This window comes from Notolepis coatsorum (assembly GCF_963971535.1).
Source record: "Notolepis coatsorum genome assembly, chromosome: 12".
In the NCBI taxonomy this organism is placed as follows: Eukaryota; Metazoa; Chordata; class Actinopteri; order Aulopiformes; family Paralepididae; genus Notolepis; species Notolepis coatsorum.
The window spans coordinates 50,992,551-51,012,922 of NC_140176.1; the positions used below are offsets into that span (position 1 = coordinate 50,992,551).

The 20,372-nt window shown below is 45.5% G+C and overlaps 1 protein-coding gene across 4 annotated transcripts in view; it reads left to right on the plus strand.

Moving 5' to 3' along the window:
- The window catches only part of LOC311238174 (uncharacterized protein), a 39,865-nt gene extending 31,863 nt beyond the window's left edge, over positions 1–8,002 (plus strand). For all 4 annotated transcript variants that reach the window (XM_084326188.1, XM_084326190.1, XM_084326187.1 and 1 more), the window contains one exon: positions 7,463–8,002. In XM_084326188.1, the coding sequence (XP_084182314.1) occupies positions 7,463–7,614 (152 nt within the window). In that variant the 3' untranslated portion in view covers positions 7,615–8,002. The remainder of the gene's footprint in view (positions 1–7,462) is intronic.
- The last annotated feature ends 12,370 nt before the right edge of the window (positions 8,003–20,372 follow it).

Here is a 20,372-nt window from a genome sequence, read left to right on the forward strand (position 1 = left end):
CGTGCACATATGCGAGATAGTGCAGAGAGCGATGCCGAGCGTCGCTATACTAACAGAACTTGGTTATAGCCATAACCTAACGTTTTCTCTCTCTCTTAATGGCGTCGTGTGTAATGCTGTTGCCCGTTTCGAGCTTCCTCGAAGTGTTTCTGGCTTGCGGTGGCTATTCTGAAATTAGGCAATACGATTATGTGAGCATGTGCTATCAAGAAAATATATGAAAGTTATTACTTCAACCCTAACTCCGTGGATCTTTAAAGACGAAACACAAGTCAGTTAACTCTGCTGGCATGATTCATATCCAAAAGATATCCATTATGCACGATAAATTCCGTGATGACAACATATAGGCCTGTTTTACCCTCTATCTTGCTGGTAAAAGACTACACGCAACAGGGACCCTTACGTCACGGCTCACGATTTATGTTCATTGGTTGTTCAACATCACCGAATTGTTATTTTACCGATGAGAGGTATACAGTCTAATGCTTCCTTTAGTTGCCCGTGGCACGAGACTCATCCCGCTGTAGCTGCTGTTCTATTAGAAAATATTGAAATGAGTTCACAAGAGAGAAAAGCAAGATAAGAGGGTAAAACAGGCCTATATGTTGTCATCATCTTCACCATCACGGAATTGATTGTGCATAATGGATATCTTTTGGATATGAATCGTGCCAGCGGAGTTAACGGACTTGTGTTTCGTCTTTAAAGATCCACAGATTTAGGGTTGAAGTAATAACTTTCATATATTTTCTTGATAGCACATGCTCACATAATCGTATTGCCTAATTTCAGAATAGCCACCGCAAGCCAGAAACACTTCGAGGAAGCTCGAAACGGGCAACAGCATTACACACAACACCATTAAGAGAGAGAGAAAACACTGCTTTAAGCTTCACAGCTTCTCAGAAGCTTCACAGCTTCTCCCAGACTTTCGACAGGATTTTAAAGCAAAGGCTACGTGTCTTTTTGTTCTCCACCGACAAGATACAGCATTTGTTTTCTTGAAAAGTATAGATATGACTACGCTAACATAATCACGCTGCTGTTATACAGCAACTTGTTCAGTAGTTGAATGAGAACCTGCGAGGCGGCAGCTACGTGGTGATTGGCGCAGAGAGAAACGTCAATCAGATCGCAGAACCCGAACGCAGAACTGCAAGTGTGTTGGTAAAAGACTACACGCGTCAGGGCCTACAACTAGCGTTTTTGGAATTACAGCAGAAAAGCTTAAAAACATACTTATACTCTAGACGGTATTAACACAACAATGTATGAATGAAAAAATATAACGTTCCCACATCCGGAACGATAGATAATCGATGTTGAATGGGCCATAGTAATGCAGATATAGCTATAATATTTAAAAAGTTATAGCCCTGCAAAGAAGGTAAACATCTCCATAGGCTCACAGCGCTGGCAGACTGGGTATAATGATGGGCACAATGCCCGGCGCCCAATGTGTTAAGACATGCAAGTTTACCCGCGATCGTGATTAGAAAAAAATGCTAAGGTCGTAGGAGTCCCAAAACAATTTTAAACATGTTTGATAATCTATCCATTTGTCCCTCAACATTCTGAAATGTGATAAAAGTAGATTAGGGTGTTGCCTGCTCCTTTAAGAGTGATGCGTTGTGGGATATATACTGTAACTTCTACGCAAGGTCTACGCAAGCAGCCAATAGTCAGTCACACATCCCTTCTCCAACTTAAAACTAACGTTATTTGAGTGAACATTTAATGTTATTATAACACTATTTTAACGTTAGTGAATTTGAATGCACATACATAGCTAGTTAAATATCACAACTTGTGTCATTGTTCATCATTGGAGGAAACTAGCCAATAGCTAGCCTATAGCTAACGTTATAGATAGCTAGCCTATAGCTAACGTTATAGATAGCGAACGTTAACTAACGTTTGCAAACAAAGCTAATGTTATCCAGTTGACATTACACATCATAATAGCTATGTTAACGAAGTGAGAGTAGGGATTAGGGAAACGTTGATGTAGTCAGAGTGTAGCGGGAACGGTAGAGAGAGGCAGCACTTAATTTGCGTGTAACGTTAGTCAATAACAATATCACAACTTGTCATTGTTCATGGGGGAAAACTAGCTAACATTATAGATAGCGAACGTTAACTAAGGTTTGCAAACAAAGCTAACATTATCCAGTTGACATTACAGATCATAATAGCTATGATGATAACGTTAACGAAGTGAGAGTAGGGAAACGTTAATGTAGTCCCGAGTGTAGCGGGGACGGTAGAGAGAGGCAGCACTTAATTTGCGTGTAATGTTAATCAATAACATTAAGAATAGAGAGCTGCAAACGAAAATTAATGCCCAGTCCTTGAGAGAACGATTTTCTGGTCTACTGTCACCACCTTACAGAGGGAATTACCCCGAAGTCCGGCTAGTTATAACAAGCAAGTTACATGACCGGCACTTCGGCCCGGGAGTGTTAGGAGGACGCTCCCCTGTACTCTACTACGGTTCAGATTAATACAGGACATTGGGGGCTCGAGTCCGGGATATGAAAATAAATCCTGATTTCTGTGAGTTGTAAACTGTATGGAAACGTGAAGTTAGCTCATGCTACTGGAAAACGTATGCACGAGGCAGTCATTAACACTTTGAATGCCCATCACGAGATATCTCGGGTTATCAGCCTGCGGGTTGAATGCCCATCACAAGAATTGTCGTTTAATTTTTTTTATTAGCGATCTGAATTCATATTTCATCAACCGAGTCTACCGTTGGTAAACCTGCCCCGCCAGGCGCTCAGATGTGAAAAAGCGCCCCCTATCGTCTCCCAGATGGTAATGCACCCTTTTGGATTGGACTCAATGAAAATGGATGAGGAAAAAAAAATCCGGAATCCACATTTTACTTCTCACGCATGTAACCGGAGCCGATCAGATTAATTCTGGACCCTCAGCACAGCGTGTAATATGTGTTTTACAGTATACGCGTGGGATCAATAAAAGGATACATTTTTGGAATGGCGATCAGGAATTGGAATAATCCATTTGGATACCATCTGATCTCAGGTAAGGAATCTATTTTACCAGTCTTAGGATAATCAGACCTGTTTTCACGGAGATATAAGCTTTTCCCCTATAATGTGATATGGCTCTTTGACTGTAAGAGCGATCAGGAACTGAGAGAATCGATTTTCAGCTCGCGGCACCAGCGTGCACACGTACACATACTATCGATAATCTAGCGTTTATTTGAAAACTATTCATAAATAGGCCGAAAAATTACAACGTTCTAGAATATTACAGTACAGGGCGATTATCATGGAATATTTTTTTCTCTTTTCAAAATGCTATAAAACGGAAATGAACCGATAAAAAAACAATCCGCTTCGACAATGTTGACTGGAAATGAGTCATTGATAAGCGACGGGCAGATTAGACACATAGCCATTATTTAAAACATAGATTCGGCGATATTAATGCTAACATTGAAGTGGATGGTGGGCATTCAAGCACTAAATGTGCGCCCCCTGCTGGGCACTGAAAGTGTTAAATGAACGGAGTTAAAAATGATGACGCCCCATTTGGTATTTTTTTATATATTTTTTTACCGCATTGTCTGTTCTCCATCCGCGGGTGCCTTGACACACCGCAGGATTGCGGTGATGCGGTTGCCACGACAGCCCTAGTATGGTGTCCCCCAGGGCTCGATACTTGGTGCTGTCCTTTTTTCTATTTATTTATTGCCCCTTGGTTCCATCCTCAGAAGGCACGGCATCCCTTTTCACTGCTACGCTGATGACAGCCAGATTTATATGCCACTAAAGAAGTCTGGCTCCTTTTTGAGCCGCTGACCAAATGTCTCAACGACATTAAGTCCTAGATGGCCTTGAATTTTTAAAATTTTAATGATAAAAAGACAGAGGTCGGGGCGGCTAGGTGGTGTAGTGGGCAAGGCGCTCACCACCAATGCAGGAGATGCTGGGTTCGAGCCCAGCTCTCCGCATTGCTATCAGCTTGGCTGGTCGTTCATACTAACACAATTGGCAGTGTTAGGGGTGGGAAAGCTGATGGGTGGGGATCGGACGTTGTGGACAGCGACTCCTACAGGTCGGTTGGTGCGCCTGCGCAGCAGAATCAGGAAGCGACAGGGGCGGCGTGTCCCTCCCACGCAGACCCCCGCCGCTGAGAGATCGCGCTGTGCAGGTGAAAAGATTAGACGGCTGCTTCCTCGAGTACCGGAGGGGACACGTGATGTAAGGCTTCGTCCACATTGCAGCCGGCTTGTGGGAGGCATGGCCTAACAGCGTTCGAGACAGGGGAGGGTAGAATTGGACGATACGAAATTGGGATGGGAGAAAAATGGAAAAATGGGAGAAAAAGTAGATAAAAAGAAAAGACGGAGGTCATGGTATTTGGTGGCCCCTCTGTGACCCCACTACTAGATCTGGGTTCGCTGGCACAACATGTCAAACCGATCGTGAAGAACCTAGGTGTGAAAATGTACCCGGACCTTAAATTTTACAGCCAGATCAAGGCCGTGGTAAAGTCAAGCTTCTTCCAGTTGAGGCAGCTGGCCAAAATTAATGCACTTTTATTTTTTTTTATCTACTTTTTTCTCCCATTTTCTATTTTTCTCCCATCCCAATTTTCGTATCGTCCAATTCTACCCTCCCCTGTCTCGAACGCTGTTAGGCCATGCCTCCCACAAGCCGGCTGCAATGTGGACGAAGCCTTACAACACGTGTCCCCTCCGGTACTCGAGGAAGCAGACGTTGCATCTTTTCACCTGCACAGCGAGATCTCTCAGCGGCGGGGGTCTGCGTGGGAGGGACACGCCGCCCCCGTCGCTTCCGGATTCTGCTGCACAGGCGCACCAACCGACCTGTAGGAGTTGCTGTCCACAACGTCCGATCCCCACCCATCAGCTTTCCCACCCCTAACACTGCCAATTGTGTTAGTATGAACGACCAGCCAAGCTGATAGCAATGCGGAGCTGGGCTCGAACCAAGCGTCTCCTGCATTGGTGGCGAGCGCCTTGCCCACTACACCACCTAGCCGCCCCAATTAATGCACTTTATATAGGGGTGAGTGGATCCTCGGTTGCTCGCCTTCAGATGGTGCAGAATGCCGCTGCACGTCTTTTAACTGGCACTCGTGAATATGAGCACATCTCACTGATTCATTTTAAAATTATTTTATTTGCTTTTAAAGCTCTTAATGACCTTGCCCCACTCTACCTCTCTGAGCTGTTGCAGTTCTATGCACCTTCCCGCTCTCTCAGGTCAGCTGACCAGCTGCTCCTTGTAGTGCCTAAAACTAGGCGTAAGCTCAGGGGAGACCGTGCTTTCTCTGTTGTCGCCCCTAAAATGTGGAACGAGCTGCCGCTGCAGATTAGGCAGGCCTCATCACGGTCCCATTTTAAAAGCCTCCTTAACTCATTGACTGCCGGGGATTAGTCGGGCCCCCGGTCTAGCACTGCTACGCTTTAAAAGATAGGACTGCATCACCTTGTTTGTAGAGCTATAACTATATTCTATATTATAGCTATGGATACAATACTATGGCCCATTTGACATCACCTATCTGTCGTTCAATATGTGAAAAATAATAAATGTTTCCATCCATACGTTCCCGTGTTATACCGTGGTGAATATAAGTATGGTTTTAGAGCGGTCTAGGGTTGCAGGATCAAGCACACATTTTTGTCAAATCGTCCTTACCTGTGATCGGGAGTATTCCAAAAATAATATTCCAATCGTTTGATCGCCATCTGGTATATCCAATGTCCATTTGGTCCACGGCATAATCCACCACAACATATGGATCGGGGATATTTGACACGCTTCAATGGAACCGAGAGAACCGTTCGCCTCGCCCAACAAGGAAAAATTAAACCCGAGACATTTGGCCGTCCCACAGGCCAAGATACAAGGTTACAAAGGGTGCTCGATACCGCCGTCTAGCGTGATGCGGCCAGTATTGCACTTTGGCATTCTCAGGATGATTCCCCATGTTAACCCCGAGTCTGTGTGCCTGTAATGAATAGAAATATCGAATAAAAGAAATAACGATCAAATAACGAGTATACTTGTTGTTGGCGTTCAACGATTGGCGCCCAATAACGAGTATACTCGTCGTTGGCGGGGAATGAATTAAGACCCACCTTTTCTCTCTGGCTTTCGACACCATGTAGCTTGTTGATTTTATGATCTTATTGTTTTATTGTGTTATTGTATCGTTTTGTTACTGTGTCCTTTGCTTTTAAATACTTTTAGTTTTAAGTACTCTTATCTATTTAAATTTGTATTGTTGCCTATGTTTATCTTTTCTTCCCTTTTGATCACTCTTGTTCTTTTATCTATTTGTAGTGCTGCTTATAGCTTTTTAGTATGCTGCCTCTGTACAGCACTTTGTGCCCCTGTGGCTGTTAAAGCGCTTTATAAATAAAGTTGGATTGGATTGGATTGGATACGTCCATGCAGGTTTGGTGGTTAACACTTTGAGTGCCAGCAGGGGGCGCATGATTTATCGCTTGAATGCCAGCCTTTTTAGACAGATTTTCCGATATTTCATGATTTTCACGGAGCTATTTCTTATATTCTATATTATGGGTATGTGTCTAATACGCCCGTCGCTTATCAATGACTTGCTTGCAGTCAAATTTTTTTTTCATCTGTACATTTCCGTTTTATACCATTTTGAAAAACGCTCGTTTTTGGAAATGTCCAGTAAAAAAGATTGTGATAAACGCCCTTTAGTGGAATACACAAAACACGTCATTTTATTTATGAATAGTTTTCAAATAAACGCTAGATTATCGATAGTATATGTGTACTTATGCACGCTAGAGAAGCGGGCTGAAAAATCGATTATCTATTTCCTGGTCAGCACACACACACACACACATACACAGATAGGGGACACGTTGAGATATGTGAAAAAAACTCTGATTACCCCAAGACTGGTAAAATAGATTCCTTACCTCACATCAGATGTTCTGCAAAAAGATGATTCCAATTCCTGATCGCCATTCCAAATATCGATCGCGTTTATTGATCCAACGTTAGGTACTCGAAACACATATTCCACGCTGTTCTGAGGGTCGGCGATGACTGCAATCGGCTCTGGTTACATGCCTGAGAAGTAAAATGTGGATTCCGGATTTTTTTCCCCCCATGCCTTTTCATTCAGTCCAATCCAATGCGTGCATTACCATCCGGGAGACGATAGGGGGCGGTATTTTCCCTGTTCGAGCTCAGAGCCAGTCCCAATGGTAACGTGAGGCTAGATTGATGAATGAATGGAAATCGCTAATAAAAGAAATAACGATTAAATAATGAGATTTCTCGTCCTTGGCACTCAAAGTGTTAAGAGTCAGACACACTTAGTGGTCAGACATTTCTAGTAGTTGTTTGATTTTCATTGTACTGAATCATTGTACATCTTTGTTTTATCTGTGTTTTCCTGTCTGTAGCTGCTCTGTTGGCTCTAGCCTGCACCCTGTTTGTCGCAAGGGTTTGTCTCACCATTTGGAAGCATGTCAGGCAGCCTCTCTACCTGGACGTCAGCCCAGAGGACATGTCACCGATGGAAATCGCTGAGAAGCAGAAAAAGATATTTAGCTAAAAGATGTCACTGCAGTATTTTTACGCCATAAACACTCAACATGACTTCATATTGATACTGTGCACCCGGATACAATCATGTTTGATGATCAATGATTTATACTGTATGATGTGTATTTACATGTGTTTTTATTTTATATTATTTAGCCTATTTCATAATTTTTTTTATTGATACCCATGTCCCCGGAGACACTGCCTCACACATGCTGCTTCAAACGAAGCAGGCTATTCTCTGTCCCAGCTCCACAGTGGTGGAATGACCTTCCCACTGCAGTCAGGACAGCTGAATCCCGCCCAATTTTCCATGGTCGACTAAAAACACACTTTTTTAATCAATATCTGAATAAAATAGAAAAAAGGACAAATGTAAATAAAAACCTTCTTACTGTCTTTTACTATGATGTACTGTACTTGTCTATACTACTATGCCTATACTACTACTACGCTAATTATGTCTATACTACTACTGGCACTGCTAGACGAACAATACCACTTACCCTTAGCCGCCAGAGGTGTACCCCTCCTGCTGACGTGTACACAATTTGTAAGTCGCTTTGGATAAAATGTATTCAAATTCAATGTATTCAGATTCAAATGTATTGGCATTGTACAGTACAATGAACATGTGTTGGCATTAACCAGAGTGCAAATGTAATGGTAAACCGCATTAACAATATATAGTGTACAAGTGATTAAGTGATATATATATAACAAGCTACTGGTAATATATGCTAAATTGATGTATGTACAGTATAATTATGATATACAGTGATACAGGTATAAATAGGGGGCAACAGTGGCTCAGGAGGTAGATTGGTCGTCTGGTAGTCGCAATATTCCTGGTTCAATTCTGATTTGAATCCAGCTACTCGGTAGCATGTCAAAGTGTCCTTGAGCAAGACACTTAACCCCCTAACTGCTACCGATCAGCATGGTTGCCTCTGCTGTCTGTGTGAATGTGAGGCATAAATTGTAAAGCGCTTTGGATAAAAGTACTATATAAATGCAGTCCATTCACCAAATAGGTATAAATATACTTGGTAGTAAACCAGACTGGCCAGTGGTATAAGTGTAACAGTTGTGACATCATCACCTTAAACCTCGATCCCCCGAGGGAGTTTTGAACCCGGGTCTTCCACGCCGCGGGCGACCGCTATACCAAGAGGTGAATTCACTGCTTTGTAACGTGTCTATGTGTCTTTTGAGGATGAGAGAGTTTAACCCATAGTACCGCTACTCACCCCAGTCACTTCACAACATCTGAAGTCCTTTGTGACTGCGCTTCGTGGTACCATCCGTTACACTCACCCTCCTTAAACATTCATAACAAAGGCGACTGAAATATCACCCTTCTAGGGTCCTACCATAAAGTACCACAAAGTACCCCAAAGTACCTCAAAGTATACCAAAGTACCAAAAGACCCCAAAATACCCCAAAGTATACCCTAAAATACCACAAAGTATCACAAAATACCCCAAAGAACATCAGAGTACCTCAAAGTATACCTCAATCAATGTACCACAAAATACTGGCTCAGAGATAGAGCAGGTCAACTAATGATCAGTTCAATGGTTTGGTCAGTGGTTTGAATCCCAGCTCCTTCTGTTGTGTCCTTGGGCAAGACACTGAACCACAAATTGCTCCCAAAAAAGAAGTAGCTAGCTTTAGCAAATAGCAGCAGTTTCTTTTTCTGTCCTCTACTGCAGGGGTTCCCAAACTTTTCAGGCCAGGGCCCAGAAAATAAGGCGTCAGAGAGCCGCGGCCCAATGGACATCGTCAGGCTTTTTTTTTTTTTTTTTTAGGTGACCGATTTTTTAAGCCAAATATCACTTCAATCCTATTAAGTTAGTTCAAGTTAGTTATTCATTTATATGTGCTATTTATGAGAGGGCTAACTTGTTGCAAAATAATAATGATAATAATAATAGCCTCATTAAAATACTATTGTTGCTTCGGTTGTTTTCAGCGTTTTATGTGCATAATCTGTTATTTAGTTTGAAATGTTCGTTGAAATAAGTAGATTTTTCGTTTTTGTTTATTTATTAAGTTAATATAAAACCATATAGTCACATTTTAGAATACAATATAATAGAATTTTAGAATACAACTAGAAACACTGTCCTGGCCTGCTTCTAAGTTCAGTGGCCTGACAAAAAAAAAAAAAAAAAATTATTTTTTTTAAATCATCTCGCGGCCCACCCGTGGCTGCTCGCGGCCCACCCGTGGCTGCTCGCGGCCCACCTTTGGGTCGCGACCCCGACTTTGGGAACCACTGCTCTACTGGACAGTTGGTGACACAACCATGAAAGAGCACAGAATAGAATGGTGTGCTTTCGGGTAAATGTTGGCGAGCATCCATGCTGGTATGATTAACAGAATAAGAAATATTTCCGGGAAATGTGCACATTTTAGTTTTTCATTTGAGGTATTTTGTGGTACTTTGGGGATATACTTTGGGGCACTTTGAGGTTCTGTGGGGTATTTTGTGATACTTTGTGGTATTATTTAGGGTATATTTGGGGACACTTTGTGGTATATTTCCAGGCACTTTGGGGTATTTCTAGCGTACTTTGTGGTACTTTATGGTGATTAGTAGGACCCCTTTTCTACTTGCATTCTTAAAACCCTGCTGTTGATGTCCCATATTTCACTAAAAGCAGCGGCTGTGAGAATATTTAGTGCCCTCCATGTACAGCCTCTGATGAGAGAAGCCATCTCCATTGTGAGGAAAATAGTCTCGACGACAAACCTCTCTCTCCACAGGTGGTACTCTATGAATGAATGAATGAATGAATGACTAGTGTTGTCACAATACCAAAACTTTGTGTAGGGCTACTGATCAGGCGCTACTGTGCATTTTTTTTAATCCACTTTTTCTCCTTATTTTCTATTTTTCTCCCATCCCAATTTCGTGTATCCAATTCTCCCCTCCCCTGTCTTGAACGTTGCTCGACTATGCTCCCCACTGGTCGGTTGTAGAGAGGATAGAAGCCTTGCATCACGTGTTCCCTCCGGCACACGAGGAGGCAGCCTGTCACATCTTTTCGCCTGCCAGCGCGGACTCTCATTGGCGAGGTGCAACGCATGGGAGGCTCACACTACCCCCGCCATTTCCTGTCTCTGCTGTGCAGGTGTCTCCCAACCGACCTGTAGGGGTCGCTGTCCACAACGTCCAATCCCCACCCATCGACTTCCACCCACTGACTCTGCCAAATGAGCCAGTACGACGGCCGGCCCAAGCCGAAGGCAATGCTGAGACTGGGATTCGATACCGGAGTCTCTTGCATTGGTGACGAGCGCAATCTCCGCTGCGCTACTGTGCATTTGACCCTTATGTCACCATGAGATTGTGTCAAATGTGAGGAGTTTTTAACTAAAAATAAAAACTGAAAAGAGCCCTACCTGTCCTTAAACCGGCACAGGTGTGAAGCTGGGTCTGGGGGCTTTAGATAAGCCGCTCGCCTCTGTCTTTTGTCCGAGATGATGTGCGCTCTGATCAGAAGCTTTTACCTATAGGTAAACGGGCGCGTAAAGTGGCGGGTTGGCGGATAAAGCCAATGCCACCGCTGCGCATGTGTGTCATTGGACGTATTTATCAGAGAGAAGAGGTGCGTCCAGTGATACATTGTATTTTTCAAAGGTGGTGGTGGGCAATGCGGTCTTGGATCTCCGAGATGCTGAGACCCTTGCCCGGGCCTCCGGGGCTACACTGCACTTAACAGTGTAGGCTGTAGCCTCTGGGAAGGCGATGACCCTAGCCACAATGTTTCACACGCATCTGTGGCCAGAGCAGTCATCCCTGGCCTGGAGGAGGTGAGGAAGGTTCCTCTCCTCAAAGCCCCCCCCCCCCCCCCCTTATGATGGCATTTTTGCCTTGTCCATAGAGTGGGTAGCGGCGACTTGTAATCCAACGAAGCGTCGGATACACCTCCAGGCTTCCAGAGAGCTTTACCACCCCATCCAAGGGAAAGAGCGACTATCTCTCGACCAGCAGCACAAAGAGCACCGCTCCGCTCAGCACACCGGGGCAATCGTGGTGATACGAATGTGGGAGTAATGTTTCCTTTTTGACTAAATATAAAATCATATTTGGCAATAAAGTTGAGAAGGCGTTCGGCATTACCCATTCATTTTACTCCTATGGTTCCATCCATATTCTGAGCTTGACCTTCATGGGTTTGTGATGGATTATTTAGTTAGTGGGTATTTCAAAGTACCTCATATTTGGTATCATTTTGAAGCTAACAACTAGGGCTTTCCAATGATATAAAATATGTCTATGATTATCATCATTATTATTCATATGAACTTGAACTTGTTGAAATTGAACTTGGAAGATAAAAATGAATTTTCAAGCACTTTCCTTACTTGGTATAAGGAAAATGAGACTATGGAATGTAGACAATCTAGTTGGCAATATAGAACAGCTGACAGATTAGAAATCGCATCTATTGTTCAAAAGTTATGAATGAATTAGTGATGAAATATTATTAAAAAAATCTTTTTTACATATTACATATTAATTCATAAAATAATTTAATGTGTGCGTTGAAATGTTTCTTCAAACTTACCCCGTTTTCTTCCTAGAGCCTTGTCTTCCTCCATGTCCTCTGCCGTATATATGGAGGCATGACGTAGGCAGAGTCAACCTGGAGGCAGCCTGGATCTCAGCCTGGATCGTGCTAGCTTGTACTACTCCCTCTGCATCTTGAACCGCACATCTCGCACATCCATTGGCCTATTTTGTCCGATCTGGGCCGATACAATGAAATATATTATATATCGAATAAGGCCCAGTTATGAATAAACTAACATTATGTTTCATAAACATTTGAAAATATTTAATTCGCTAAATAAATACATAAATTATGCATCTGCAAAGATCGCTAGCTCAAGGATAATCCCGGCCATTTTCATCCACTTCCGGACTTTTAGAAATATGTTTTTATAATGAAAAGCATTACTAAAACGTCCAGACAAACCTCACGGGAGCATTACAGTCTATCATACAAATGTACAAATGCTATAAGGTGGCTAAAAATACACTATAAACCATACTTTGGTCGTCGTTTCTTGTGCTAGCTTTTATTAGCCGGCCGTAGCCAACATTAGCATGGCTGGGGTAGCAGACCTCATGTTGAATGCCGAGTCAGGCGGCCCACGTTCTGGGTAAAAAATCACCACAGCCTGGCGATTTTCCAAACTGGCTTTTGATAAGTGAAAACATTACCAAAAACGTTGCAAAAACATCACGGAAGCACTATAGACCGTCATAGAAATGTAAAAATGCTATAATTTTACCAACAATTACGTAGACAATGTACTTACTTACGTCGTTAGAAACTGTGTGAAAGAACTTATTTGCTGGGCGAATTTTTGTTTATAGAGTGCCCGCTCTGGATAAAATTGGCAAAAGGTTATTCTCTCACTCCAACAGCTCTTATATAGCCCATGTAGCGTCATGCGGAGTGATACTTCTGAAAAAAAATTCTCGATCCGCTTTCAATCGCCTAACATGGGATTTCCGGAACCACCGGTTCCATAGTAAAAAAATTGTGTGCCCGAAACACCGACGGACCCCAGGTGTGTGCTTGTGTAAACATGATGTGCGTGTCCTCTCGTGCCATCATTCTGCTGTGTCTACTCGCTGCGTTGCTAGGGGCTGTTTTTCCCTTGAGACTGTCTGACCGCGCTACCAATATCAAAAGATAGCGAACGGCCGGGTCTTCTCTCCGGTGTAGCGTCAGCTGGCCTCCCAGGTCCTCATGCGGACCGGGGCTGATGGTGTGTTCGGTCGGTCCTCGTCGGGTCAGTAATGTGTTATGTGACAGATTGTAGGAGCGAACGAACGCACGACAACGGGGAGATATCTGGTGACCCCTCCCTCTTGAGTTGAGTCGTGGTGGCTCTTGTGGCTTGTCTGATCAGACGTAGCCTAGAGACCCCAACGACCTGTGAAGTCTACGTCTGTTGTTATGGAAGTGATAATATATGTTGCAATTTTTACATTACTTCTCAGAGAGCCTTGTAGGGTACGTTTACACAAGGCTGTCAGTACCATATTGGCGGATTGCTCTGATTCAGCTCAGACCATTTCCTGCTCCAGTAAATTAGGCCATCCTGATTTGAGCCATGTCGTGACGTCACTCGGGCTCTGGGTAGCGGACAGTGATGTGATTGGCTCTGTGGTTGTAGCTAATGCCCGCCCACAATCTACCTAGACTGACTACACAGCGAGTGGAAACCACTTCCTCATACTGCGGCAGAGTGAAACCCACCTCTGCATGCACTCTGGAGGGAGAGAGAGATAGAGAGGGAGAGAGAGGGAGGGAGAGACAGAGAGAGAGGGAGAGACGGAGGGGGAGAGACGGAGAGAGAGACCACTGTGCAAACACTCCGCGCGCAGGTCTCCCCCCCATTCGGGAGCACTTGGGGGGGGGGGCCTGCCACGCGGCACACACCCCCGAACGGGAGAGGGAGAGAGTGAAAAAAAAAAAGGAAAGGAAGAGAGAGGGAGGGAGGGAGAGGGGGCCTTATCAATAACGGCCTGTCTTTTTTTTCTCTCTCTCTCTAACTCTCCCACCCCCCCTCTCTCTCTCTCTCCCACCCCCCCTCTCTCTCTCTCTCTCTCTCTCTCTCTCTGTCTACCAGTCGCAGACTGTGTGGACTGACTGTCACTCAAAGTGCTTATGGGCGGAGCCAGGCCATAACAGCCTGAAATCTTGAGGCTGAAAAATGATGGTTTTGAGTACTTGATTAGAAATATAAAACAATGCATTTTTTGGAGAAAAAAAACTTACAGATGTCTTCAATAGACTCACAGGAATTGTGTAAAGTTGCCCAAGTAGTGCTAGGAATAGCAATGCATGTCCCCTTTAATTAAGATTACGTTTAATATCAGAAAATGCAAGGAATGTCAAGCATGTTTTACTATCTTTCTAAAATGTATCTTTGAAATTATTTGGTCTCTCAAAGATTATCGTTAGGTTTCAAAGCAATATATGTATAATTATTGAAGATTGTAGTAATCTATGTAAAAGAGGTATACAAAACATATACTGGACAACTATAATTTGACACACACACTACTACTCCAGTCACTCAACTCATAGAAAATACATCAGGCAATTATTCTAAAGGTATCAATACTAATAAAATGGAATATTGGCCAGTTTTTAATGCACACACTTTACATACTGAAACCATCTTGGTTAACCATTAACTGTCATGACCCCAATATTGGTGATCAATTATACCAAACTTCCTGTATGCCTATTATCGTTAGGTTATGACTATAACCAAGTTCTGTTAGTAATGGTGACGCTCGGCATCACTACTGCACTGTACCTCGCTCGTGCACGCGCACTGAATAAAAATTCCACAAATGTACCTTTACATCCCAGCATTCGTCTGGCCACACCCCTATCAGCTTACCTACATAAGCAGGGGTGGGGCCACATACTCGCCTCCTTCCCAAGCTTTCACCACAAGGTGAGATCAAGGGCAGCAGCGGCGTCTGATGCCGAGCGTCACCATTACTAACAGAACTTGGTTATAGTCATAACCTATCGTTCTGTATCGTAATGGGCTCCGCTCGGCATCACTACTGCACAAGGGAGGCCGAGCGAGAGCCCTCGGCCGACAAATACACCCCGCTGAGGCCCCCCACAACCATCAGATCAGGGAGGACCGAGCCCCCCCGACCCCCCCTAATGGAGGGCACCCCCCCTATTGGAGGTTCCCGGGAGGGCGACGGACCCGACCGTGCGAAGAGGCACTCAAGCAACTCAACGCACAGGGTGAGCAGACCGTGGCCTGACCCCACGACTACACACACGCACAACCCGCATGCCACCCGGGAACGAACGGAGGGAACAACCTCGTTACTGCCCCCAGAAATCACGGGGTCAAGAGCAAACCCAACCCCGTGGCAAGGCCGTAGCAGCGGAGCACGAAGGAAGACCCAGACCCACTGAAGGGACTGGATCCCCTGGAAAACGGGGGCCTGGAGAGGTCAATGACGCCAGGCATCAAGACCCCACAAGGGGTCACACTTAGTGACACCGCCCCCACATCGCCAGCGTATTCGGATAAGGCCCCTCCAAGAGCGGGCCCTTTCCCCCCAATAGCACACCGCCTGGCACACTGACCCTGCAGAACAGGCAGTCAGCATGGCCGTAAGCACACAAAAAAGGTTAACCAACGGAAGCAGGCAGCGCACCGGGGAAAACCAGGCAACAGGCTGTAACCTGAGCCTGGAGCACTGCGGACGAGACAGGCGCCAAAGGAGTTAGCTGAGAACAGCCCCCCCGGCGGAAGGGGCGTATGCTGGCGTTGTTGCATGACCAAGCCTCCATTTAAAAAAAACCCACCCAGAGGGGTTGAGGCAGAGAAGGCTGACATGATTGGCAGACGTCATGAACGTGCAGGGGCACCCTCAACCGGGTAACCCGGGAGTTGACACTGCTCCAACACACCAGGGAATCAACCACCTTGTCGTTACACAATGCGGTGGTTGTTCCTATAACCCCTCAAGAAAAAACTCAAACACACCTGCGGGTACACACTGGCTATACCGCAGTACAAGTGTTTCAGTTTTCAAAAAAGGGTTATCCCAGGCCTACGGGTCGACGAAACATTACTTCGGACCGGGCCCGGCGATACGGGAAGCACAGGGTCACCAGAGGAGGTCAAATACCACCCCAACAGGCCCCTCTTCGCCATGCGTGAGAGAGGAGCGAAAATAATGGAGAACCAGCCCCAAGCACACCGTACTTGGTATTCCCAGGCGGTCTCCCAACCAAGTACTAACCAGGACCAACCTGCGTAGCGGCCGAGATCTGACGAGATCGAGCGTGTACAGGTTGGCATGGCCATAAGCCATTACGACAGTGCAGAGTACAAAATGTACCCAACCAGGGTCTCCATAGCGCTTAACCCTGTGACACCCGGACCGACCTGGCATTTTCCCCCTGAAAAAAGCCCAAGTCCCTCAGGGTACCAGAACAGCAGATCTGCATCCCCGGCGGACAACGGGTTTAACTGATCCGGACCAGCGTGACCAGAACCAGTCCCGTGCCCTAACCACGCCGACATGCCTACTCCAGGAGAAGAGCAAGATATGCGTGTTGATCTTAAACATGAAAAGAAGGCGCCACCCAGACGTTCAGGGCGTGAGACCCCCAGATATGAACGAGAATCCGTCGACAACCAACACAGGTCGTCGGAAGAGGAAAAACCTCCATCCTAGTTGCTTTATAAAAACGCTGTTTTAACCTCAAGCAACCAAGGCGTGCCAGTCATTCGCCTGATCTTCAACAGAACACCCCGAGCTAGCACTATGCGTGCGTCGGGACACAACCACATCAATGAACAGGCTATTTTTTTTTTTATCCACTTTTTCTCCCATTTTCTGTATTTTCTCCCATCCCAATTTCGTATCATCCAATCCAACCCTCCCCTGTCACGAACGCTGTTTCTTGCCTCCCACAAGCCGGCTGCAATGTGGACTAAGTCATACATAGCACAAGTTCCCTCCGGTACTTGAGGTAACAGCAGTCGCATCTTTTCACCTGCGCAGCTCGATCTCTGTGGCGAGGAGTAACGCGTGGGAGGCTCACGCTGCCCCCGACACTTCCTGATGCTACTGCGCAGGCGCACCAACCGACCTGTAGGAGTCGCTGTCCACAACGCCCGATCCCCACCCATCAGTTTCCCACCCCCTAATACGGCCAATGTGTATTAGTATGAACGACCAGCTAAATTGAAAGCAATGTGGAGTGCTGGGCTCGAACAGGCGAGCCCAGCGTCTCCGCATTCGTGGCGAGCGCCTTGCCCACTACGCCACGTAGCCGCCCCTAATGAACAGGCTATTTAGACCCGTCATTGAATCCCCAAGGCGCCCAGGGGAACGACAAGAGGGGTGTGATGCTTCCTAACTCCAACTTTTTTTAATAGAAAAGAAGGAAGCACCAACAGCATGTATCCCAGTCTACACAGCCGGGGGTAACATATTCTTACATTTTTACATCCCACCACCCTCCCATAGGGAGGAGACGGAAATCCCCAGAGAGAATTCCCACGCGAGCTGTACAGATTGAAAAGAATATATTGCAACCTTGAGCCATGTAAAATTTTGGTTTTAGGGCTCTCCGGGGAGGAGGCACTGAACCCATACACACTCAATAATCGAATTGAATCGAATACACACACAATAGAGCAGGACTTCTTTTTGAAGTTCTACTCACCTTGACAATCTGAGGAGGAGGCTCTGCACTCTGAGGAGGCTCCCTCACATGGAAGGAGAGTCCTAACTCACAGAAGGCCCGAATAGGAGCTTCGTGAGGAGGAGCCCTGACCACTCCCCGAAACAGATCCATCATATGGACCCGAACAGCTCACGGAAGTCCTACCAACAGAGACGCGCACAGTGACGTACTCTATGGCGGGGGAATTTCTGCGGTGCACACGCCCAATATTCCAGGGCGTGGGACCAGGAAACTCCCTCCCCCCCCTCTTACCCTGTAACGTGCCGAACAGCAACGTGACAGGAACCTTGAAGGGCAGGAGGTTTTAACCCCTGCCCATCAAAGAAGGGGAGAAAATGATTACCAGTTCACCCCTTTACGACCCCACACCCATGATACGATGTAATGACAAAAAAAGAGTATGACACAGTCATAGTCAGCTCCATGAAGCGTCTAACAGCTTCACACAGCGCATGTGCTAACCTGCTTTCTGATTTTTACTAAGGAAAAAACACAGAATAGAGAGGGCCCCCTTAAGAGCCCCGGTACCAGACTTACACATGTGCTTCTGTGGCCAACCCAACCCAGTTGTAGGTCACACGACACACACAACCCATTATCACCTACAAAAAATGGCAAAAACACTCTACAGAGGAACGCCGTTTTTCATAATGAGAGAATACATAATTCTCGATTAGTATCGGCCACAGGCCTTGCTAAGCACACACGAAAAGTGACCAAACAATCTTTTCTTTTAGGAAAATACAGTTCCTCAAGCAGTTCTAGCACAACCCCAGCAATCAAGCTAAGGGTTACATCGTATCCCACCACACAGTGACACAATATATTGTAACAACATGTCTGAGAGGAGGGTGAAGAAGTCCCCAGGGAACCGGGGGGAAAACACCCCTCCTACTTTACCCTTAATACGGCCAGTTAAACAGGTAAACCTGTTAATATGTGAACACACTGTTCATTGTCATTACAGGCTGAGAAAATAATTCATTCTTTACTCATATGTCACTAAGCATAGCTTTATAGGTTAGTTTAACCCCCTTAGTTGTGAGTACACGGTACATGAACACACATGATGTTTCTCAACACAACAAACCAGATCATTTTCACATCTGTAACAACAACCTGATTTGCATGGAGACCAGTGACAAGACAATTCACACATAACTCGCGTCGTATCCTAAATGTAGTGCAGCAACACTCATTTTGGAAAACATCGTTATTTACAAAACATTTAGAAGGGAAAGAAAGAAGAAGTGTTCAAGGTCTGGTCAGGACCTTTCCTACCGTGAACGCAGATCAAGCGAACTGCAGTCTCTAACAAGGCACCGATAGTAAACACAGCCTTCCTGTGTTGTCGACATGGGCAGCGTCGCCGCTCCATCCCGCTGCTACGGTTCTCCTTGTTGACGCAGTCCTCGCCGGCCGGGCTCAGGGTAGGTTCGACTAACATCCTCTGTCAAAGATGACGTCATAGTCAGAGTGTTTAAAGCATGTTATAGTCTCAGAACGTTCAACAGTGTAGCATTAAGCTAACGGCCGCTCTCGGCTGATAGCAGCAAGCTAACGTTTCCTTGCCTGCAGCTAACAGCTGACTGGCTAACAGGTAGGCCACAACTAGCACGCAAGCTAAGCAGCTATCACCTGAACTTGTACACAACGATATAACAAGCCACACTCAGACAGGCCGCCGTTCTGAAACCCTCCTCACCTTTTAAGAGAGAAGAGAAACGAGATGTTAACACAGTTTTACAACAGTGATTTTACCATACATCCGGCGGAGCCAGCACAAGTCCCATCTGGGCTGTAGCCGACTTGAACATGGATTTTCCGATAACGAACATCCATGCCCACATTTCCTCGTTTAGGGTATACTCTCATTTGCATATGAAAGATGGGGCCTATACGGTGACAGAGAAGTACCCACGCGTCCAGAGATCCTGGGATCACCAGTTTACTGGTCGTGGCCCACTAGTTGCTATAATGGGCTTCAAACCAAGATCCTCCGCCGTCGCCTAAAAGGCTGAACAAAGGACCCTAATCTGGGGCCGGTTTTCGTAAACATTGTCAGCTAGCCCCCATAGCACTAACAGACAAGTGGTGCTCGCAAGCAAACATTACTCACCAAACCTGGAACCCACCGCTTCTCACAACAGTCGGTGCGTCCTACAGTCCAGCTGTGTCGCTGGAGGGTTTTACCCCATCCAGCCGCAGCAAGTAGGACTGCAGTTGGGAGGCATGTAGCGGCGTGAACTCCCAATACGAAAAAACCGGTGGAGGTGTAGAATGATCATCATCTTCCAGACACTCCAGTACGAAGACAATATCGCCGTATTTTCTCGAAAATAGTGAGAGAGAAAATAAAGATATGATGTCAACGTATCCTTTGTTTTCCAACTTTCTCCTACTAACAGCCTCGTCAAGTAGGGATCTACCGAAGGCACTTCCTTGTGGTGAAAGCGAAGAAGGAGGCGAGTATGTGGCCCCACCCCTGCT